The sequence below is a fragment of the Semicossyphus pulcher genome, unplaced genomic scaffold, assembly GCF_022749685.1.
Source record: "Semicossyphus pulcher isolate SPU_LCO1_2020_fin unplaced genomic scaffold, fSemPul1.0.p SCAF_12, whole genome shotgun sequence".
Taxonomy (NCBI): domain Eukaryota; kingdom Metazoa; phylum Chordata; class Actinopteri; order Labriformes; family Labridae; genus Semicossyphus; species Semicossyphus pulcher.
This window is the reverse complement of record NW_027211626.1, coordinates 10,726,928-10,751,080: the sequence shown is the minus strand read 5'-3', so window position 1 is coordinate 10,751,080 and position 24,153 is coordinate 10,726,928. Positions and strand designations below refer to the sequence as shown.

At 46.2% G+C, this 24,153-nt stretch overlaps 1 protein-coding gene across 5 annotated transcripts in view; it reads right to left on the bottom strand.

The window, feature by feature from the left end:
* LOC138588212 (transcription factor COE3) overlaps positions 1 to 24,153 on the bottom strand; it is a 66,993-nt gene that overhangs the window by 19,857 nt on the left and 22,983 nt on the right. For 2 of the 5 annotated variants that reach the window (XM_069658157.1, XM_069658158.1), the window contains exons 7-9: positions 8,417 to 8,498; positions 5,765 to 5,906; positions 1,056 to 1,189 (exon numbers count right to left, since the gene is read on the bottom strand). In XM_069658157.1, coding sequence (XP_069514258.1) covers positions 1,056 to 1,189; positions 5,765 to 5,906; positions 8,417 to 8,498 — 358 coding nt within the window. The remainder of the gene's footprint in view (positions 1 to 1,055; positions 1,190 to 5,764; positions 5,907 to 8,416; positions 8,499 to 24,153) is intronic. The other 3 variants (XM_069658159.1, XM_069658160.1, XM_069658161.1) reach the window with 3 other exon arrangements.

Here is a 24,153-nt window from a genome sequence, read left to right as displayed (position 1 = left end):
CAGCGCTAAAAAATGAACTTTTTTTCTATCTAAAAAGTGGGCTGTGTCCTATATATGAGTGCGACCAATATAACAGTATAAAATGCAGAGAGGTATGTTACTGTATTACGGTATGTTACCCAGACAATGGCACTATAATCTAGCTAAAGTTGTCGATTGTTAAGCGTTGACGTCACACCTCCACATTAAACTGTTTCCGGGTCCAAGATGCAAGAGTGGGCTGCCAGCTACCGCTAGCTACAGCACGGATAGCTAGCAGGATTGCAAACTCGACATGGCGAAAACAGATGGTAGGCTGTAATTTGTGTGCGTGTTGAATGTGTTTTAAAGCTCCTGTGAGGAACTTTCAGTTTGTGTTGATTTTGGCGCCCCCTGTGGACAAAGTCGTACCTCTTATCTCTTTGCTGATTTTGACCTGTACATGCGTAAGTGGCTTTTAAACAACAAATCTCATCCTGCTTTCTTTAACAGTCACAGAAAAATGTAAACAAAGGCAGCGTGCAGTTAACCGCTTCATCTGACACCTACCCCCCGTCAGCCGCTTCAGCCATTAAAAATAACTGTATAGAAATAATCACTTGTGTCGCTGATGGTCTGGTTTGCTTTTGTAGCTCATAAAGAGTAATCAGAATTAATTTCAGTCTGTTTCATAACTGGTGAAAAACTCCTCACAGTAGCTTTAAATATAGATTTAACAGGTTTTTTCAAAATAAAAGACAGCCTTGGACTGCGTTGTTGGCCAGTACGCTAATCAATGCACTGATCTGATACTAGAAAATAAACAATAAATGAACTAGTATCTGGTTAATTATCATAAGACAATAACAAACAATCACAAAGCAGTGCTAGCAGAGAGTTTAATGTTAGTAAAAGTAAACAAAATGTCAGCAACCAGTGTTTTCTCCACCAACAATGCATATTTATTTTATGACACTGTATCGGAGGGGTACTCGGTATCGGCCGAGATATCAGGAATGACAAAACAGTATCAGGCCGTCTCTAAATAAAGTTTTTACACTGGTTTGTAGTCACATCTGAGAAAATGTCCGTCATACCTCACTCCATACGAGCATGGTGCCGAACACGACTTGTAGGCCGTCAAAGAAGTTGTCCCCTATGATGATGACAGTGGCTCCTCCGGTGGTCCATCCCTCACTTGGGCTGATAGCCTTGATGCACGGGGTGGCTGCTTATCCAACACAAAGAGAGAAGAGCAAATTCAGCACCTAAAGCTTCAACACCCGAGCCCCATGTCTCTTTCCACACAGACACATCACTGCGTCACCTCCACGATCTACCCTGCATGTCTCTCCCTCTCTCTCTCTCGCTCTCACAAAGACATATCATGGAAATTGCCCCCTGGAAAGAAAAAAAATGATGGATTTGTCCTTTAAGGCATGAGAATCAAAATCATTTATCAGCGCGGCGGAGTGGTGTAGTTAAGCAGACCCTTCAAATGGTCCACTTCACAAAGGCTAAACGCCGGGCTCGCCAGGAAAATGATTTGATGGAGCAAATTATGTGTCAGGGCAAATGTAGCTATCAGAATTGATTAAGCATGCAGCCGGCATGTACAGTAAAATTTCAAAGTTGAACACATCTTAAATGAGTCAAGGATACAGGCTGTTAAAGTGGAAATGACAAGCTAAAGCTTTGCTGGTTCATGTTATTTCATTACCTTTGTTCTGCATATGCAGTACAGTGCAGGCGGGCACTGAGTGGAGTATCAGGTTTCATAACGTGAAATGCACTCATGAATTATTCAGGCCGTGTGTTTTTTCTTTCTTTTCGTGATCGATTCAATCCATTTCATATTGTTTATTACAATGCTTTTCATCTGGCATGACTTCTGCGACGGAGCTCTGCCATTCATCAACAGTCCGGGTTGTTATTATAATCTAATTTGAGTGATCTGGTGCCTCACATTCACTGTCATTTGATGCATTACCTTAATATGGTTTTCAGCACAACACCGTGTTTACAACAGAAATAGCATGACAGCTAGCCATAAAGTAGCAATATCAAATTTAATCTATTTCCATCAATATCTTTTAATACACTATGAATCGTGCATGTTTTCCCCACTCCTCAAAATGTGAGCAACTATTCCGGCAAGTTCCTTCTCTCCGCTACAAGCTCAGCACTGCACCTCTATTATCCTTTCCATCCAGTAAGTAAATCACAGGCGGCCATTGTTGTATGGATCACCTCAGACAAGACATCTCCCTTTGTTTGCTTTGCTGTTGGGTCTGTTCAGGTCATGTTTGCTCTCTCTCGCTGCCCATAAAGTGCACACACACACATCGGTACTACAGGGAATCTGACTTTAACAGGCGCTGTTGACTTCATGCTAATCACCTCGTACAGATTTTCATTTGTGAGGCCTGGAGGAGTGACATTTGCTTTCCTTAATTGCGAAGCGGAGCGTCTGAAAGAGGACCAACCCTCCATGGGCATGCTGGGCCCCCTCTAAGGGCCTGACCTTCATCAGTGCGGACGATTACAGCAAATAATTCACCCTTCAAAATTACTGTAAACAAATTGACTTTGGGGATGAGAGAGCGGGAGGGAGGGGGCAGGAAGGAGGAGGCGAGAAGAGGGCCTGATGGTGACGGCGACTGTTGGGGGGCAGCTGCAGCCTGAAACCTACGACAGGCACACACAAACACCCACACACACATACACACACCACCTCGGAAATCCCAGCGCCCCCTCCCACGCGCAGAAGGACCCATGGAGAGGCAGCGACTGAGGCCCTAAGCCGTCCACCCTTCTGCCTAAAAAATTTGCATATGTCTCAATGCACAGACAGAGAGGGGAGCATGTGCTGAATGGGGACCGTGGCGAAGTGGATTACACAGTCAGCGCAGGCGATCTGATGACAGACACGCACAATGCCCCCTCAGCAGATGATCGGCATCATGAGGAGTGGACGGATGAGGATGCAAAGAGCCGGCCTGCCGCTCCGAGTGTTGCATCACTAAGTCTTTGCAAACTTTGGGAGGCGAAATTTTGATTTGAATTCATATGTCGCGGCTTGTTTGGGTTTGTGTATTTGAAGTGTTGCCTTTTCGATTTTGTTTCTATCGAGATCCACTTTGCTGTTAAAATGACCCCCGGGCGGCCGATCTGTGATCCAGCCTAATCTGTTCCCTCTCTGCTTAGGGTTAGCCGTGGAGGACGTCAAAACTGATCCGAGATCTGAGCAGAGGAGGTCTCAGCTCTAGTATTGTGACACTCAAACAGGTCTGATGTGGCCCCGCGAAGCCGTCCTTTGTTCTGCCTGCTGAAATGTGTTGTAATTGTGCTGTGGGATGTCCAGATGGTCGGTTGATAGTGCAGCTGATGGGATTATACCTTTTACCTCTCCCTGGGCCATCTGTTCCCTTTGACTCTCCCTCCCTCGCTTTCTCTCTCTCTCTCTCCCTCTGCCTCGCGCTCACTCTCAACCTCTCTCTCTCATGCTCTCTCCTTCTTTTTCTCCTTTCCTCCTTTCCTTTTTTCCCCCCTTTCCTCCTTTTTCTCCCTCTCTTTCTTCCTCTTAGGCCCAGCAGTCTGGATTCACTTGTCTTTATTGCATAAACCCTAACAGCATTACAGCCACTTGGCATGCAAATGAGGCAGGCGCTGCAGGCTCTATGCTGAGTCTCCTATATTGTCTGGGGCTCTATAATGGTGGAACTGAGCTGAGGAACGTGTGTGTGTGTGTGTGTCTGTGCTGCTCGTGTGTGTCTGTATGTGTGTGTGTCGGAGTGGGGGTGATGCTGCTGTGTGTGTGAAAGAGTGGGCTATTTGTGAGCATGTTTATGCACCTTTGAGCCTGAATCTATACATGTTTGAGTGACAGGCAGCCACAAAGCACGTTCGTGTCTGAATGCATAATATGCTTGTTGTGTGACAGTACACACAAGTGAACAAAAATGTCACATGGTGAGATTCAGGCTGTCATCCACGGGCGATCCCGGGTCTGCGCCAATAGGGGGCAGCACCTCTTGATCAATGCGAGGCAGCCGGTGCAAGTGCAGAAGGATGCCTCTGTGTTTCACTCACATATCTGAGGCTTCTCGCCCGCTCAACTCAAGAAGAAGAATGTGTTGCTAATTTAAAGCACGCTGTCTGTCTGCCTGCTCGTTGTCAGAGCACGATGGAGGACATGGCTTGAATTACATTTTATGACCCGCTTTCCCTTTCCTTATGTGTCACATCTCTGTTTTTTAAAGGTGACTCGAACAAAGCGAGCGATCGCTGTTGATGCATGTTAAATTAGTTTGTTATGGAGCCGAGCCTGTGAGGGCGGGGAGGCGCGGGGGGGGAGGCAAGATAGATCTCAACTTGTGGGAGCGCACGCGGTTAAGCAGGGAGAAGGTGTATTAAAGTTATTAGACAAAGACATGTTCAACTGGGCGGTTGACAATAGCTTCTCTCCCTCGCTTTACGGGGCGTCACTCTGCTGCTTTGAAGAGTGTGGTGAAGAGAGGAAGAAAAGGATGGGTTGGGGCAACCTGTAAAGAACACAAGCACACACATACATACATACACACACACACACACACAGAGGGTCCCAAGGGAGCTGGGGAACATGGAGGCGAGGGCTCAACCTCTTTAATTGCTCCCCTCATTAAGAAACTGGTTGCTAGGCGATCCACACCTATCGTGTCATAAACGTGAAACACACAAACAGAACGTCAGCGAACATAATGACTTTGGTGCTCCGGGCAGGACTTTAATTATTTGATTTTGTTCTCCAGTAGAGGAGTCATTAATAAAGACAAAAACAAATAGATTAGCTTTTTCCCCCACCAGGACTGCAGAGCACCGAGATATATTAATTGTCTGGTCTTTTTTTTTTTTTTATTAGTCGTTGTTGTATTAAACATTACATTTGCTTTTGGTGATAGAACCATTAATGCCCATTAATGTGTAGAGGAGCTTGTTTTAGTCAGTGGTGTATATAAACTGTTTGCCCAGCCATAATTGGCCCTCCAAATCTGAAGATAAGCAATTTGCACAATTGGCCTGAGTCAGTTCTGTTCTGTTTCTTTTTTCTTCCTTACGATCTTTCAGCTGCGCGCGCTCCCATCTGCGAGCGGAGGCCACGGGGGTCAGGAGGTTATGTTTAGTGCGTTTCACTTTTTGGATTTCCCATGGTTTGGTGGTCCTTCTTTTCTCTCTTTTGGCTGAGCAGGCAATCAGTCTATCATATGGAATCAGTTGGAAGAAAAACAGTAAGTTCTGTTTTTCTCATAGGCCGCCCCCCACCCCCTCCACACGCACACACACACCATCAACCCCTCCCTCCCTCCTTTCTCTCTCTCTCCTTCCTCCCCCTGTTTCAGCTCTCACAGCTAAATCTGCAGAACCCAATGACAGGAAATTGACCTCACAGCCAAATTCTTAAGCAATTTGATCATGTTTCACATCGGCTTTCAGGACAAACGTAGGTGCATGAGGAGACTGGAAGTAGTATAACTTTAAAAAAAATCATAGCCTGAGTATAAATCATCCTTATTGGTGATATTGAAAGGATAGATCCGCTAACTGACGCATACTACTTCCAGTCAGAGCAACAACAGGTATGAGCGAGGCAAAAAGCAACTTAAAAAAGTCAAAATGAAAGTGATGGAGGAGCAGAAGGTCGCTAAGAAGCTACGAGCAGCTACTGTAGGTGTGTGATTGTGTAAAAATGGGAGGATGTCTGAAAGAAACTAAAAGGAGAAAAAAAAAAATGAGCGTAGCAAATTATAAGATGTAAAAATGTGCCTACCATTCTCCAGATAAGGAGGCGTACCTTCTGAAGGGTCGAGTCTGCGAGCCCTTCGCCCATGCTTGGAATTGTTGTGTACGAACATGTTGTCGGAGACAGCCAACACATGGCCGTCCACATTGACGGTCGTCGATACGACAACCTGCAACAGGATGGAAGGGGAAACATGTAATTTAGTACGCAGACAGATGAACAGAGAAATATAGTTAAACAGTCATTGTCATTCTGGGATACAGAAGATACATGAATGCTTTAGAACAGTGGTTCTCAACTGGTGGGTCAGGACCCAAAAGTGGGTCGTGGAGCCGATCTCTACTGCGCAAGATGGCAGCGCCTATCATGGGGCTATTTTGGCATCAATTCCGTTCAGTGAGAGCAGATGGAGACACATCGTCCGTCTATATATACAGTCATTGGTATCCACTGACTGAGTAATCCCAGCTACAGTTACATTTACGAAACTTGATGAGCCCGACAGTCGTTGGACTTAAGTTGCACTTTTTTAGTTTAATTCTGTAGAGGGAATATTTTCCTCTTATGCACGGCCACCCGCTGCCTCTTTCTGTTGACTATAATACTGCTGTGTTTCGCGATGTTGACACACTGTGTGTAACGTTTCGTTCCGTCTCAGGTCCAAACCGCACCATTTTTCATTAAAGAAACTTGAGTGGTTGAAAAATTTCTGAAATGAGGGTAGTGATTTGTCATTAAGGAGGGGGTGGTGGGTGCTGAGGTGAGACCAGTTGGGAACCACTGCTTTAGAGACTCTGTTGTGTTCAGCTTCATGCCTGTGTGCTATTGATTCCTATTGTCAAACCTCCTGAAGTGGTTCTTCTCTTCGGACAGATCGCATTACAGTTACCCCTGCTGCCCCGCCATTTTGTTTTTGCTTTTTACTGTCTTGCATTTGCGTACAGCTAATTGACTTTTCAATCACTAAAATACCATTTCCGTTCACCCACTCCACCAACTGTCATCGCAGCCTGAGCTCAGAATTATTGATCAGCTTGTCCATCTATTTGAGGGAGGAAGGCCTCCCTTTTAAAATATTACTGGAGTCATTAGCAGCTGAACCGTGCTCCATCCCATCACTCAGCAAACATTTTACCAGGATCGGATTCCAGGCCACACTCCATATTTCATAATGCTTATTTTTGTTGTTGTTTTTTCGGCTACCACATCTCCAAACAGTGAGCCGCGTGTGAATGGGCCAAAGTGTTTCTGAGCCGGAAACAGAGAGCCCCTCTCAGGTTTGCTTCGCCGGTGAGTGACCTCGGTGTAGCAGTGGAATTTAGGGGGGCGCTTTTTTTTTTCTCTCGGGTTGGTTTGGGAAGGGGTGGAGGGGGAGAGGAGGGGAAGTGAAAGAGCTCCATTCTTGTGAGCAGGTTCAGAGCTGGGCCAAGCTGAGGATGATGGATTGGGCCCTCTCTGGCCTCCAGCTGGTTTTTGGGGGTAATAAGTGGAGTGGAAGGCATGCAGAATACACAACTTTGGCCAGAGAAACACCTATGGTGGAGCATCTGGGAAATCTATTTAGGGAAAGTAACTGTTGGCTGCAGACAAGAGATGATCACCAGCAAAGAAAAAATATCCTAAATCTTCCTCTTTACGACTTGTAATGTTGCTGCAACTTGCATTTCCTTTGGCACACAGGAGTGAGAGGTGAAAGCCCTTGGTGGCTGTCATGCATCAGTCCACATTCACCCTGAGGGAAGATTTGAGGAGGCAGGGGAGGTCTGATGGTGGTGTCATCAGGAGGGGACACCCTGTCTTGTCTGTTTCATGTCTGGGCTCCCTCCTGCAGGATGCTGGCTTGTACGCGCGCGCTTGTGTGTCTCTGATAGGACAAATCACACTAAACTCTCACTCTCTCACCTTGACCTGCTTGTGGTGAGCGTGTCGGAGTAGGACGGATGGATGGTTGGACAAATGGATCAGCTGGGGGGGGGTGGGGGTGTCAATAATTTCAAGGCTCAAGCAGCTGACACATTAGGAGTGAGAGGGTTAAAGAAGCAGTAAAAAGTGCTCGACGGTCATGTCCTTTTAGTGTAAATCGCAGCGCTTTGTCAGCCCGCAGTAATGATGGTTTTCAGATGGCTTAAGGTGGTTTTCATTGGCTATAGAGAGAGCTGCATATGTGTGAGTTTAAGTATATGCATATGTGGGTAAGAATCAGAGAAAGCAAATATATGCGCTCCTAGCATTTATGGGAATGCATCCATATGTGTGTGTGTGTGCGTGCCTGCGCATATGTGTGTTTAAGAAAGTATGCGTTTCCGCTGCCAGACAGATCCTGAGTTAACACTGTTGTTACATGTGGTTGGATCGTCCTCCCCTCTGCGCTGAGGCTCAGAAAGCTGTCAGGAAACACAATTGATGGCACTCTTAAATCCTATATCCTTATTTGTGTCAGATGCTATTCCCTAATAAATATTCTGTCCAGAGCGCACAGGACACAGAATCCCTCTCTCTCTCTTTCCTCAGGTTTTTTTGCCTCCTTCAGTGCCAGTAATAGAATCGTATTCATATGTGAGAGCCTGTCGATGTGACTTAGTGTAGCGCCGTTGTGCTTTTGCAGCACCTGTGTTGTGTGCAAAAAGAGAGGGAGACAGAAATAGACAGAGCATATGTGTAAAGTAGAGTTTCAGTCACCTGGAATCTGCGCATGTCTCGTGGATTCCCTGCATTCTTCAGACAGTTCTGATTGCACTTGAGAAAGAACTTTAGGAAGAATCTGAAAGAGAGCACAAAACAGAAGACAAATTATAGCTTTGAAGCTAAATGACATAAAGGGAAATATTAAACACTCCCACGTCTGATCCGTTCATGCACTCAGTCAGAAACAAACCTGATGTTGCTCGATTTCAGTTTAAGAAGTCGCCGTATTTATACATCAGCACCAGTCTCTTTGTCATCTCATCCGCTCACCTGAGTTCACAGGTCTTTCCCAACACCCATCTGCCACTAACATACAGGAAGTCACTTGATATTCCACCCACCTCTTTAATCCCAGGACACCCCCTGTGCAATTAAAGTTCTCCTGTTCAATAGGGAAGCAAATGAGGCCCACCTGTGACCAGGTCTTGTTTGAAGAGCATCAGGGATAAAGGACCTAACAAGGTGAGAGCGCGCCACAAAACTTATAGTCCTGTCAGGCAATTAGGCGGACACTCCTGGGACCACCGTATGCCACACACACACACGCAGACACGCAAGCATACACACACCCATGCACTTGTGGGTGGGTGAGGCAATTATGCCACAAATTACAACCTGGCTAATCGTCTCTGAACAAATGTCACGTCTGAGTGAGATCTGGGCTTGGTTAGTTTGTGAGACGCTTCCCGTCTCCGGCTTTCGCTCGTGGTCTCGCTGAATTTATCGATGAAGCAAAAAAAGAGGGAGATTAACAACGAGGCCGGTGAGAAAGATTGTCTCACATGTAGCCTATTGTGTAAAGTCTACACAAACACAGAGTAAACAATGAAATTGACTTGTTGTTTTTTTGCAAATTCTCCCCACAGAATCATGACTGATTGTGCCTTTGCCTTCTCCGACTCATTATACATACTGCGCCGCGCTATTTATTTTTCATCACATTGCACGAGCATTACTATATGCAATATTGTGGTTTCCATTGTAATACCACCTTGGCTCACAGAATCGCAGCGGCTCATCGGATTACCATAGATTGCACCATAGATTGCACGGCCATTTCATTCAGCTAAATACAGTGGCTTGTGTGGCCTGCGAGGACGCTTTCACAACACTTAAGACTTCTCGCTCGCCCAGTGGGATCCCGGCCAGGCCATAAATCAGAGTCTGAAATGACCCTTCTAACCCCGGCCGCATTAACACATGCACCGGTCATTTAGAAGCGTTCTTCGATAGACTCCTGTACCTTGTGCTTCACCGAGGGCCTGGGAGGGAGAGGAGAGGTGAGAAAATATTTTCACTCCACATCCAAGGAGCTTTGGCTCGGACATCAATAAAAGACGTTTTAACCCATGCCAGAATGCTGATTGCCTGTCGGTGTGTGGCGAGGCCATAAAAAACCTGACTTGTCATTAGTGCATTTCGCTTGATTGTGTTCGCTGTGTTTTCGGGTTGCATCTGTTGGCTGATCATCAAAATGACCATTATGTACTCTAATTCCCTGACCCTGTTTTTATTTCCCCAAAGAGTCATAATGTAGAGCAGCAGACATCTGCGGAAAGCAGACCTGAAATACGACTTTTATTTGTCTGTCGCCTCTCATACAGATTGGGTAAGGCCGGTGTGTGTCTGCAGTGCACACGCGCGTATGTGTGTGCACGTGCGTGTACATGCAACCCCCGTTGGTTCACAATTTATGTCGGAGCAAGAGATAGAATACATTTCCTAGGCAATGCATTGACTTCATAAAAGAAACACATTACTCTCAGAGTTAGGCTTGTCTCTTTTCTGAGACACTTTAACGCTTTTACATACTGCTCCTACTGCAGCGAAGCCAAAGTTAAGAAACAATAAACACAAGAAATGGAGAGCCCACGCTATCATAAAGCAGCTCCTTTATGTTTACTGTTATGAAGGCAATTAAGCACAATTTCTCTGCTAAAAAGATAAGCTTAATTTTCATAGTCCACAGCCGTAGCAGCGCTATAGCATCCATTACATTTGAGTTGGTTAAGATTCTCCATGAGCGCGGTGCAAATTGGTCCTTGGTGAAAAGGAGAGCAATTAAGACAAGGCCCCTCTCTCTCTCTTTTACTTCTTAAATATCTACAGAAGTTTGTGCTGGTGTTTTGGCACGCACGGAGACAAAAGGAGGTTGTTTAATTGTTTTTTAATGGGATATCAAGTCGTCGCTGCCATTAGATGTTGGCAATGGAGGGCAAAGGGGGATAGAGAGAAAGAATGAACTGCAATTAGGTTTGATTAAAGCTATCCTTCTCAATAATCAGCTGTTCTGACAGGACAGGGGGACCCTGGTGGCCGCTGAGATGGAGGAAGGTGTTGAGTGATATTAAGGCCAATGAAGGGGATATTAACATGGCTAATTAAAGCTCTTCCAAAGCCGGGAGAGGAGGCTCTCAGTGGACCGCACTGGATGAAATAATCGGCCGAGGCAGCTATCAGTTGGAGGAGAGAGAGAGAGAGAAAGGGAGTGCATGTGGGGAAGGGGTGGGGTGGAGTCCATCTGAGGGAAGGGGGGGGGGGGGATAGTGGGAGGCGTAAAGGAAAACTATGAAGTGTGAAGAAAGACAAAGAGGAAGACATCGACAGGCATATAGAGAAAGACTTCCAGGGCGGCTATGGAAGCTCATTTTGACATCAACCCTCTCTCTCTCTCTCTCTCGCTCTCTGTCCGCCTGCCCGAAGTCTGCCAGTATAACTAAGACCTGACATCGGCTTTTATCTCCGACAGCCCGTCATACAGGTCCACAAATCAACGTTAAAACAATCCCGCTCATGCCTCGGTCTGAGGCAATTAATACGACTCTCCTGTAGTACCTCCATGCTCGCCCACTGCCGAAGCTACTAATCATGCCATAATGATTTCTCTCCCTCTGGTCAAAGGGGAAATAGATTGTCTCTTTAGTAATGCAGCAGGCTCGGCGCCTTCCACTCCCTGGCTTCACAGACCCGGTAATTGAGGAGAAAAAGGCCGACTTTGGCACTTTGACTGATTTGAGGGCTGCTAGACCCTCTTATCTTTACTCTGATCATTTTAGGCTGACACTCAAAGGAAGACCCAGCGCCCTAATTCGAGCTCACCCTCTCCCATCATCAAACAGTGAGGGGAATAGGGAAAAAAGAGGGAAGAGAGAGGGGAAAAAAACAAACAGGCGAGGTGAGGAAGGCCTTCTCTCATTTAAATGGCCAACTTAATTGCGGGGTTGATGTCACTCATGCATAAATGTCCATCCCTTTGATTTGAGTGAGGAGGGCAAATAAGGATAATGCTGTATTATTAAGAAGGCTGCATCGACAGGAACGTGGAGGCCGACTCTCATGTCAATTTCATTAATTTTTTTATACATTTGATTATTTTTAACGCCTGGAAAAAAACTTAAAGTTCAGCTGAGCTATTTGATATTACTTCACCTGCTGTTTTCTTAACATGAGAGCATGTTTTCTTCTTCAGTAGTACACCTTGTTCTTATTGTGCAAAAGAGCCTCCATGTATTTGTTACACAATACACTGACAGATGGCCACAGTATCTGGAAGAGTCAGGTATTGACAACTCTAAGCTCCTGATTGGTGCCCCGGCACTAATGACTAGCATGCAGTGTCCACAGCCGGCAGCCATGACAGTGAGGTCATCCGTTGCGGGGCGCTGAGTATCGATCACCACCCAGCTCCAGCCCATCAGGCCCCAGCTGCCTCCCAGACTCAATGGGCCCCTGTTACAGGAGCCCTGTAAGAAACGGCTCCCAACACCAGACTACAATCTGCTGACACCAGATCTCTACGCTGAGATAGTAGTACACGGGTCAATAGCGTATCGGATTTCCAAAACGCCGGGGTCTTAATGTCAAGCCTCCTGCCTTCCCTACCTACTGCTCCAGTTATTAGGCACTCCACTGAACTGCATTCAGATCCCTGTTGTGACAAGGCGGAGCAGGTAAAACGAGAAATAGAGACACTTATAGATCTTAATCTTTCCCCAACACTTATTTATGCAACCGAGCGGCCTCAGATACATACGGCGGGTAAGTCCCCGGGAGGCCGCGCCGCGCCGCGTAGCTCTTTCCGTCCTATCCTGGTTGGCCGCTGTCTTCTCTCGTCAAGCGGAGCTGTTTTTCTCGCCTTAGCCGAAGTAAACCACAGCACATTAACAATATTTGCTCTACCCCTGTACAAGCGCCGAGGGACCGGACCCACAGATCCTATCACTTCTTTATCAGGGAACAAGTGCCTCGCTATACAACCTTATTGGGTTTGGGAGATTAACCCCTTCCACTCTCATCTTCTGCCCATCTCCTCCGAGAGCGGCGGAGGCAGATGTCACTGTGATTATTATTGTTCGACATCGACGACAACGTCTCGCAGAATTTATTGGGTATTTCCAAGGCCCTTTTTTTTTTGTTTCATTTCTTTATTTTTCCAGCTGCTATTGTCAGTTCATTCTGTTGTTTCATATTTCATATTTTTGTCAGCGGTGTGTGTGTGTGCGCGGGTGTCACAAATAATTTATGTGCTTCCTCTGCACCCTCACATGTAGCCGTGTCCCTCCATTCATCCCTCTTTACCCTCTCCTCCACCAAACCCCCCTTTCTCTCTAATGGGCAGAGTGGCATTGACATTATTTCACTTGAGGATCCCTCACTCTGTCAATCCCTCTTCATTTACTCCATGGCTACAGGACTCATTATGGTATCTCTTCCTCCTTCTCCCTCACTCATTCTCCTCACCTTCTCTCTCTCTCTCTGGACACTGTTAGTTTCTTACTTAAGAGAATCGCTCGTCTTCACAAATGGTTTCACGTCAAACCCACTCCTAGCAGGCCCCCTCGCTGATTCCCTTCAGGCTTTGGCACAGGTTTACTGTAACAGATTAGACGAAGACTCGGAGCTCCTGCTAACTATCCATCACTTGCTAACAGCGGACTAAGGCTGTGTGCTTTATGCAGCTTTTAGCTCCAGCCCCGCCACATACTGCATGTTTAGCCCCGAGCTCTCTCTCTCTCTCTCTCCCTCTCCCTCTGCCTCTCCCATCCCCTCGCATCAGGATACTGCTGAGGCTGTGTACTGTTGCACGCTGTTCTTTGTTTTACTCCGAATTCGCCCTTTTCTCCAGCACGACTTTGAACACAATATAATAAGACGCCAAACATAAATAATTCTGCGTTGTTGTGTCTTGCGAGGCTCTCTTGTAAAAAGCGAATCAAACAGTGGTTGCCGCAACAGAGCTAACATCGTCTACACCCAAACTGGAACTCATACATACTATTGAATTATCACCGGCAGCCTTAAAGAAGTGTGATGATGATTACTCATAATGGCTACGACAGCCATGAGGTTGCTGACTTTTCACAAATAATCATCAACAAAGCAGGAGTCGGCTCGCCAGCTGGACGGCGCGGAGGTATCTCCAGGTTATTTCTGCGCGGGAGGAGGAGAAATGTGGAGTTTTGATTACTGGTCAAAGCGTTGGAGCTCGGGGCCTTGAGGAAATACCAGTCAGCACCTCCCTGCTCCAGTGAGATGGAAGATAAGCATATGTTGGAGTAGCTGGCTTGAGTGAATAGTAGTATTTAAGGGTGTTGGACGTCGGCTCTACAATGAGAGCCATACAGCGCCGTGATCAGACCCAGGCGGGAACGCGGAGGAACGCAGCTGCGCCGGCGAGGCCAGTGGGGGGGCTTTGACCGTTTACCGACAGCCACGCTGGATACTGCAGGCCAGAGGGGGCTTATTTGCATGCGTGTGTATGATCTGTAAGTGTGTGTGTGTTGCATATAGGTCGGTGAGTCAGTGGATTTGCCACGCATGCTCGAATGTACGAGCGTATTTCTACATCATATTATTACTAATGTATAATACATACATCTAAAGTGGCTGTCAGGACTGGTCAGTCATCATAAAACATGAGGCAGCCACTTTGACATCGCAGCCACATTAACGCGTCCTCAGAAGAAAAAAAAACACCCACTGTGGACTGTCATGTAGGCAGGGGGGATAGAGACAGAGAGACAGAGAGCGGGTCGGTGCTTAAAGCTAACAGGTAACCTTTCTGTGCACCTAGGACAAAGGCAGGGGGAAAAAGAAAATGTCAAATTAAGAGAGGCCAGGCAGAGAGACGTGGCTGCCATATTTGTGTGAAAGCCCAGTGCTGTTGGCAGCAGAGATGGCTGCTTTCTGATTCATCTGGGGCCGTATGGCAAAGCTTTGTCAGTCTGTGCGAGGTATAAATAATTCAGGGTGAGAGATGGCAATTACAGGGCCCTGCACAACCAAAATGAATATTTTATAAGGACTAAAACTGCCCTGGAATGAATCACACACATGGAGTCACACACACATACACACACACACACGTGCACACACACAAGCGTAAGTGAATGTGTGCACACGCATACACGTAAGCACACATATACCCCAACACACACACAAAGGTAGCACATATGAACCCTTAGCATGGCATTGTTGACAGTGCTGTTGTATTATATACAGCAGTGCATTGTGGGTTAATAATTCTTAATATGCTTGTGATTTTTATATTTGTTTAAGAGTGAACAAACATGTCTGGTGGATACAAACGCAGCACAAACAATGTTTCTGCTATTCAGCCGCCCGTTTAAGACACATTAGCAGGGATTAAATATAAAAGCAGAAAGTGTTGTCAATACATGGCAAAGATCTACACAAAAAAAAAGCAGTCTCCAGAGAGTCACAGCCTTTACTTTTGACCCTGTAAATATGGTCTTTGTGTGAGAGCAAGAGGGAGGGGGTGGAGGGAGGGGGGGGCAAAATGCTAATGGGAAAAGATTAAACCCAAAAGCCGCCTGGAGCATTTACCTCTAAAGGGTTTTGTCTGTCAGGTTTCCTGCAAAACTCTGTCTTTATAATTCTGAGACAAAAAATAACATTGTTCCCAAGTCCTGAGGAGCGCAGTGGCTTGGTTGAATGGCCATTGTGTGGGCCTAGCTAATGATACCTTAGCTTTTGTGAGAGGGAGGCCAGGTAGGTCTGTGACATCAGCGCCACACAAGTGCTCCTCTGTCCGGATGTTTAGGGAAGGATTTCGTCCATGGTGGGAAAAGGGTATAGAGAATAAACAGGTCCTGTTTTTGTAACCAGCCCCTCTGCAAAAGACAAGGGTATCCTGAGAGGGAGAAAAGCTGACTTTTTTAGTCGATTTTAAAGCCTTACTTTTATCCTATAATGTGAAATGTGCATCATTTCTGCAAGATTTGCTCCAGCAGAGAATGATGTAATTCCAGGAGTGTCTTCTTTTTTTTTTTCTCCCCCCTCCTCGTCTTTTTTATTTTCAGCGGGAGTGTGGGCGTTTTATTTGTCAGTCCAAAGGGAAGATGGCAACCCTCTGAGGGAGGAGAGACCCCAAGCATGAAGACACACATCGCATGTGTTGGAAAAAGTGACAGCACGGCAAATGCTAAGAGAAAGCTGCTTCCTTACCGAAGCGCGCACTGTTAGCGATATAGCTAGCTGTTGTGAAGGCAGCTGACAAACCCGTAGCGTGGCATGTCTCGCCCCGTTTGTGAGTTTTCAAAGAATGTGATTTGCAAATAACATGAGTCTCTGGGCATAGACTGGGCATGTAAGTACGGTGAACAAAGCCCCCCTGCTCTGCGGAGGGAAACCCTTCCTTGTCAGCTCAGTTCTTTGTCAGGAACCTGACAGATAAATAGACAGTGTTTTGCCTCTCACTCCTCCTGCCTTATGTACACAGAGGCGTGTGTCTGCTTCCACATACAGGTTGACTTGCTTAAGGGGAGGAATTTGTTAAAAGATACCCCGCCGCTTCTCGGGGCAACGACTGAAAAATATTGTGGGCCACTTCAAGACCGCCTCAAACAACAAACAATGGGGGTTGATGTGTAACCAGATAAAACACAGATCGAATAGCTGGGTCTAAGCACCACTACAGGGCTTATTTTTCATGCAAATTACTACTAATGAGCTTCCTGAAATCTGACTAATTATATCAAAGTGATTTCTTTAATTAGTTTGTAATAATTCCTCACATAAACATCATAGTAAACAGATTAAGCTATATAAAAATATCAATTTGTCACACTTTATATGAGGTGCTGTGCGGGTTGGCGCTAATCTTGCTTCTCTAAAATGCCACAGCAAACATTTATTAAAGAATTAAACGTGTTTGCTAACATTTAGGAGGCATATCTTTTGCAGATTTGTCATGGTGTCTACACGATGATCTCTCTTATAGAGTATTTTGTTAATTAATATAAGAGGGACGCCTCCTAAACATAATAAAGTGAGCATAATTACTAACAAATGTGCAATATTAAATATGTGTCAGTCTCTAAGTGAAACAGAGATTACACCACTGAGTGACTGGAAACACCTGCGTGTCCAATCCAAACGCCCGTTTGAAAACTCGCAGACGACTTGAGGAAAGATAAGAAATTGCGTTTATCTCCCACTTTGCACCTCTCGTTAATCCAACAACATTCCTCAAACCCCCGAAGAGTAAAAACATCTCGTATACTCGCAGTCACAAGAGAACTCGCACGACTACCGATCTTTCTGATACCCTCAATCTGCACTGAGATGGATTAAACATTCAATTTGTTACTCGCCAGACCACCACCCAGGTTCACCACTTACCATACAAATGGAAAACACGCTAGTAATCTATTAGCCTGCCCGGCCTGACACTGTATTATGTTGTATTTGTATTATATTTACTTCAGGGAAATTACGATTCAAGTCATATTTATCTTCATGTGGAAATGTGTGTCTAAATGGAAATCACCTATAGTGCGAGTGTGGATGCAGAGCAATACTAATGTGATCCATGAACCGTGCGATTTAGTCACCCTCTATGGATGCACTATGGGCTGATTCTACATATCAAACATGCTCTCCCCCTGTTAAAGCCCGTACCCAGAGCCCCTGATGCTGTTTGATAATTATTACGCTTACATTACAACACAAGACCTTGCCTGTGGAGCTGGAAGAGCAGCCCCCTTCCCCGTAAACACACACACACACACGCACACGCACGCACGCATGCACAGCCTTTGTCATATACAGTAGTAAACAGCTTCCCAGTACGCTGTTTGCACTTCACTGCCCGCTCTAGGAAATAAAAACAAAGAGCAAATTGGGGGTTTTGCGTCTCAGTGAATAAATAAGGTTGTTTTACTCACAGAATCCATTACCTTTTAAAACACGTGCCTAATGCGTTCAGCCTTTTCATTTTACAAACAAAGCCTAAATTAGGAATTAAATACATTCGGTATTTAGATAACGGCATTAGCCGTGTGACATCAATGTGAAAAATTTGGACGCCATCCATATCATTCCCATGCCTCCATTGTTACGTTAAATTGCAATATTAATCCTGGCTCAAACCAAGGTACTGTAGCTTTTATGCGGTACACTTGAATTATGCTATTGAAGTAATTGATAGTGATTCAGTCATTGAAGGTACTAATCCCATGATTCACTTCATCTCTCTCAGTGCCATTTACCTCCAGATGTTTAGAGTTTGGGGTAATCAATAAAGAGGGAATAAAGATTGGCATTCACAATACTCCCCTTGACAAGCTCCAGCCGAATGTTTGTCAAGCAAATTAAACACACTTAGACTTTTCACCTGCTCCTACAACGACACCACATATGGCCGTGAAGTTAAAAATAAGAAACTCTGCATACATTACCATGCATAATGCACAACTCCCTCCATTTAATATGCAAATTTTGTAAAATATTACTGAATACCTTCTGTTCGGAATGAATAAATTTGAATTGCAATTAGAATAATCTTGTATAATTAATGAAAACTGTCAATTTTGGTTCCGAAGTAATTTGATTAGCATGTTGATAGGACACTTATCAAGTTCAGTAAACTGTTAGATTAAGAAGATGAAAAAAAAGATTCTAAGGATATTTTTCTCAACGGCTCTGACATTTTCCCTTGGCATTGTAAACAAAGACGGTAGCTGGCAAACTTCCTGAATCGAGGGGCGAGGGAGGGAGGGTGGAGGAACAGAAAAAGAGAAATAGAGACGAGGACAGAGATAGAGAGCCTCTTGAGATAATCTGCGAATCTCAGTCCGCACATGAAAAGGAGTCTATCGTCAAGGCTCCTGAGTGAGCTACTCATCTCTGCCCTCTGCTCTCCAGCTAAGCCCAAGTTTATGGGATTTATCTCGTGAACCATTTGTAGTTTTCACATCACATGATGAGTTAAAAACAGCACACAGCTTTGCTAAATGTTTCCAGGCTATAAATGTAGAGTTCTCAGCTAAAACCCACAGACAACTGATCCCAGGCTGCAATCCTTCTGAGAGTAGCTATCTATTAGCGATCAACAAATTGATGTACGCCATTGTTGTATTGTATAAAACAGAACCATCTGTACTGTCTACAGATGAACAGAGCGAGTGACCTCCTTTTCCCCTCTCTTTCTCTGCTCATTAGCTATCCTGCACCTCTTTCTCTCCTGCTTTCAGTTTTCAAACCCCCAAATGAGACCTAAATCGCTTGCAATACAGGTTAGCTTGGGGAAGGGGAGAGGGAGGGAGGGGGGAGGGAGGTGGGGGGGGGGCAAACATCTGTCGTGCTAGGTACCCACACGCAGCTCGGGGTATCTCCTGCGAGGAACTTTGGGGATGTTTAATTCATAAACGCTGTCATCCATGTAAACCTCCTGATTTCATAATGACTAACTCTTGGTGGTTTAATTAATTTAATAATGCCTTTCAGAAGCCATAAATGAAAGGGTCTCTGAAGTGGTGCATTAATTAGCCGGCGCCGATGCTAGCCCTGTCAGACTGGTGGCTGTCAAAAGCGGGGCAGAGCGGAGGATGGGCACAGCTGACGTCCTGAGGTCAGAGGTCGTGCCAATCATGCACCTCACCACACTTAATGAGTCATAATTTGTGTCGAGTGTACACATGTAGCAGGGTCAACCTATGGTCATGTCCATAATTCTCTCACTCCCCTCGCTAGGGTACATGAAAATAAGCGGCGGGGCGACACGGCGGTTACATTCTCGCTAATAAGCTGCCGCGCGGCCACATTATGCTGCCGCTTGTGTTTACACGGCGGCCACCTCCGACAATCCGGCGTTACGTGGTTAAAAGGTGGCTCTTTTGCTTTATGCCTTATAACATTGAATAAATCAAAGTTCATTAAAAGTCTCAGCAACTCGACGCATGAGCACACGAAATCATCACAGAGCCAGCCAGATTATATTCCAAACTAACTCCGTGCATCTCATAAGGAGGTTGTTTTCCCTTCTTCATATTTCATAAACATGAACCAGGGAGGTTTGTGTCTGTGCCTGTCCATTTATTACCATAAAAATCAGCTGACTGAAGTATCTCACTATCTGTGGAGGCAATTAACTGTTTTGAGAGAATGCGTAATACGGGACTTTGTAATGGTATCATTTGGAGTCAAGGCACAGATGCGCCGTGCGGAGCCATACTGTAATTAGAGAGAAACGCTGTACAGGTTTTCCACTAATTAGCAAATTATGCTGAAAATAGCATCAAGCTAATTAACAGTTATTATGGCATTTTTGAAAGTATGACTTTAATTAGCAAAGTCCTGACGCAGGCAATTTCAAACTCGTCTCCGAGAAGATGAGGAAGAAAAGAGGAGAAAAAAAAAAACATGGGGCATGATCAAGAAGATACCCAGATTATTATGATGCCGTCAAAATCTAAAGGAAGGGGAGAAAAAAAACAGGAGGGGAAAAAAAGAGAGTGAGTGAGCGAGGGAGGGAAAGGGAGGCGGAGGAGGAGGAGGAGGAGGAGGAGGACCGGGGGGGTAAAGCTTTTGTGTGTTGTGTCTGAATCTCCATCCAAATGAGGGGACATGTGTGCTGTGCCACGTTGCCAAGAGGAGCCCTGAGCCGTGTGCCCAGTGTCAGGTGGCAGCGGCTCACCCCTCAGCTACCAGGCGAAGACGAGAGTGAGCTCAGCTGGTGCCCACAGCCACTCACTTATTCTACTCCGCTGCACATTAAAGGAGCCCTCGAGTGGAGCCAAGCAACGCCAGCCAGCCAACCTGACAACAACACTCCACCTCCTCCTCGTTTCCAACAGTTCCTCTTAGCACTTCCAGGGACCCACCTTGGACCTAATGACGCTCCATGAAAACCGGAAGAATTCAGCGTCCTCTCAGTTAAAGGGGGGGAAAAAATTTGGAATTATTTCAGCTTGGAAAAATGTCAGTCGTTAGCATCACAATTGTTGATGCGTTGGACGAAAGTGAGTATTTGGGAGGAAAAATGTGTTTTTAAAGGCACCTGTGCCGAACCTTTTGAAGGGAGGAAGTGTCACCAGTGGAAGTGGGGAAAAGAGTAGAAGAGGAGTGGAAGAGATGGAGGAAGAGAGGAGAGAAGGAGAGGGGTGGACTGAAGGGTCTTTGAAGGCCCAGTGTGTGAGAGAGAACAGAAGTGTGCCTAGCCCCAGGCAGCCTACGGCTCAGGCCCATTAGCTAGACTGACCTTGCCCGCGCCTTTGTCTTTGTGCTCTCCTCCCGCTGCTTCCCCTTCTCAAGCATTCCCTTTTTGTTGTCTCCGAGCGAGATTGGGAAGGGGGCCATATCTTTCAGCTTTCTAAACCTCCCAACCCCCCATCTACCACTCCACACACACACCCCCGCGCACACCCCCACAACGCCTTGCCTGGAGCTTGTGCCCCAGAGGGCTCGGTGCAGTGACACCCCTCGCCGGTGGCCACCTCTGCCCGGACGAGAACTTGGCTGGAGCGGTCAGTGCCCCCGAAGACCCCCAGAGAAAACGCTACATATCAGGAGGAGGGGGCAGGGGGGGGCCCCCCAAAAAATCGTGGCGCTGCAGGCCTCGCATACGTGCACCCACTCTGGGCAGCCTGCCTCTTTATTGCCTGCCTCTCATTTGAGAGGATGGAGCTTGGCTGCCAAGTTTTGACACCGCCACATATGGCCTCCTCCATCAATCGGACTAATCAAGCATCAAGGGGAGGCAGGACCAGCTTAATTGCCAGCCAGATATAGCTGCTCTCACTTGACGTGCAACCTGAAATAGAAGCAGGTCTGAGGAGACATGACAGAAGATAAATGAACACAGCCATTGTTCTAATAATTATATCAAAATACACTTCTTTACACGCGCGCTAAATGCGACCGAGGCTGTTATTTCAACATGACAACAACACGATTGCAAATATTGCCTTAATATAGCGTCATCCACTCATTAAAATGGGGATTATGTTCACATTTGTTATATTCGCTACCTCGGGTTAGAGAAGTGTACAGTAAGTTTTTTTTTCCCATGCAGGCTGCAGCGCTCTGCTCCTCCAGAGTCCTTGAGGCGTTCTGCCTGCCTCTCTCAACTTCCTGTTTCCCTTCGCCCCCCACTGGGGTAGCAGCCACGGAATAACTTAGCACATGGAATGAGGAGGAGAGATCAACAGCGGTGATCCATTCATCTTGAGTTTCTCCTGTCACTCTCTCTTTCCGTTTGTAAACACTGAGGGTCTGTGGTCAGAATGGCCTTTTGTCCGCTGTGTTTTTCCGCGTCCCTCTCTTATTCACTTCAAAGGTAACAAGTGACAGATGTCTGTCTTCTCTGCGGTCTTAAACACTGAGGCTCCGCAGATAGCATCTGGGCTGAATGTCAAACTGTGAATCTTGCCTAAGAAATGTACTGTGGTTATGCCAAGCTCATTGTTATTAATGTCAGGGACACTGCCTACAGAAGTATTTAAGATACTCCCTGTTGCTCACAGCTGGGTGCACGTTGGGAGGAGGGGGAGGAGGAGGGGGGCATGTAAAAATGATGGACAACAATTATTAGAAAAAAATATTACAAAAAGGATAACAAAGGACAACGTGAATGGATGAAAAGCTCAATTAGATCTATATCAAGATTTCCTGGTGGGCGTGCAACTTCTCAAAGCTGTGACTCTGCGTGAATCAGTTAAAGTGCAGGAGACGCTGAAAACAAAAGGGAAGTATGAGAAGCAGAGGTTTAAACGGATTAAAGAGTTCCTTCGGAGTCGCGGGAAGTTGACAAAAAAAAGAAGTGGCAAAGGTGGTGGTGTTTTGAGCTTGTAATCACAGCACGGTGCTGTGTTTATTTAACTTCCTCATCTCCGTCGCTGCCTGCTTTTGGTATTTACATGTTTAATTGAGAAGTGTGCTGCCGGTTTCTTCTGCCCATCTGCCGAGTCCCTTCCTCTTATCAGGCTCATTCCTCAAACTGACAGCTCTGCCTCTCTGCATATCTCTCTTTCGCTCCCGTGCCACCACACTACTGACTCCCTTCTCCCCGCCTCTGCCGGTCCCTCGTCAATCTGCCGAGGCCGGATATGAGTAATGACGATGCGTTTTTTTCCGCGCGAATCAAACCAGTAAGTAGAAACACGGACGGTATCGCGGCGTGAAACTCTGCGTTGTGTGGTCCCCGCTTTTTTTTTTTTTTTTTTTAAGCCCACGTCTAAATCACCGCCTGTCAGACGCAACATGTGTGTCATTGTATCCCCATCAGCGTGTTTCATTGTACACACTAGCACCTCTGAAGAGCTGCCTCTTATCAGTCGAGTGTCAGAGAGCCCCCACCGCCGCCGCCGCCGCCGCCTCCTCCCTGCTGCCTTTTCTAAATGCTTTTCTATTAAGAGCAGTGTTGTGTCCCTCTGATAGCGGCAGCTTCTCCACTTCATCATTCATAATCCCAATGGGCATCAATGGACTCCATTGCCTCGCTATCCACACCAAAGGCTTTGTCAGTCACTGCGAATGAAAACAAACCTAAATGAGAGCGAGAATCTGAGGCCCAATAGGCCGAAGCACTCCACTCATGAATAGTCCACTCCACAACAAGGCTTTGGCGACACCTCACATGTTTGGAGAGCGCTTTCAGGCTGCTTTAAGTCTTCCTGGATGCCACAGAACATACGGGGGGCGTTTCACAAGTGTAAAACGATGCTACTTATGTGTTTTGTCTTTTGAATGCTGTTCTATTTTAGCTAACGGAGGAAAAACAATCAATTCCCTCAGGTGGACAAGTGCTCCTCAAATCAAGGAAACAAGGAGGGAAAATATGTGCTACATTACAGCGACGGCGCATGCTAACTTTCAGCAGCTCGCAAAGTCTAAAATGATGTTCCCGCCCTTCCCAGCATGCAGAAGTCCCGCTGGGGGCCTCGATGTGATCAGCAGCATCCCCACCACGTCTCCTCATTATTGAGTAAATAGGTTTGGGCATGTCCTCAGTAAACAAAGCCAAGACTGACAGTTAAGGGAGTGAGGGGAGTGGGAGGCAGCCTCGTTCCCAATTAGAGTCGCCTCAGGCAAAACTTTAAAGAGGAGATCAATCCTACAGATCGCTAAACTGATCCTGTCACAGGCTGGGGATATTTAAACCGCGGTGCAGAGCGGAGCGGCGCGGGGCAGTTCTCACTACAGTTTGACTGTGTGTGCTAATGACTTGGGGGTAGGCTCTCTCACCAGGACACACACCCCACAGCGAGGCGGCGGTGATTGACGGGTGAAATCGGACCTCAGCTGCAGTTCTCGGCACAGTAGGGGCCAGATGGGGAAATAGTGATTTGCGTTTTTTAGTATGCAGCTCCTGCACTTACGGATATTCCCTAATTGTCTGCCTTACTTACCTGTGAGGCTGTTTCCCATCACAGATGCAGAGTACATTTCAAATTAACCCAGGATGTTTTGATTTTTTTCCCCCCCTAACC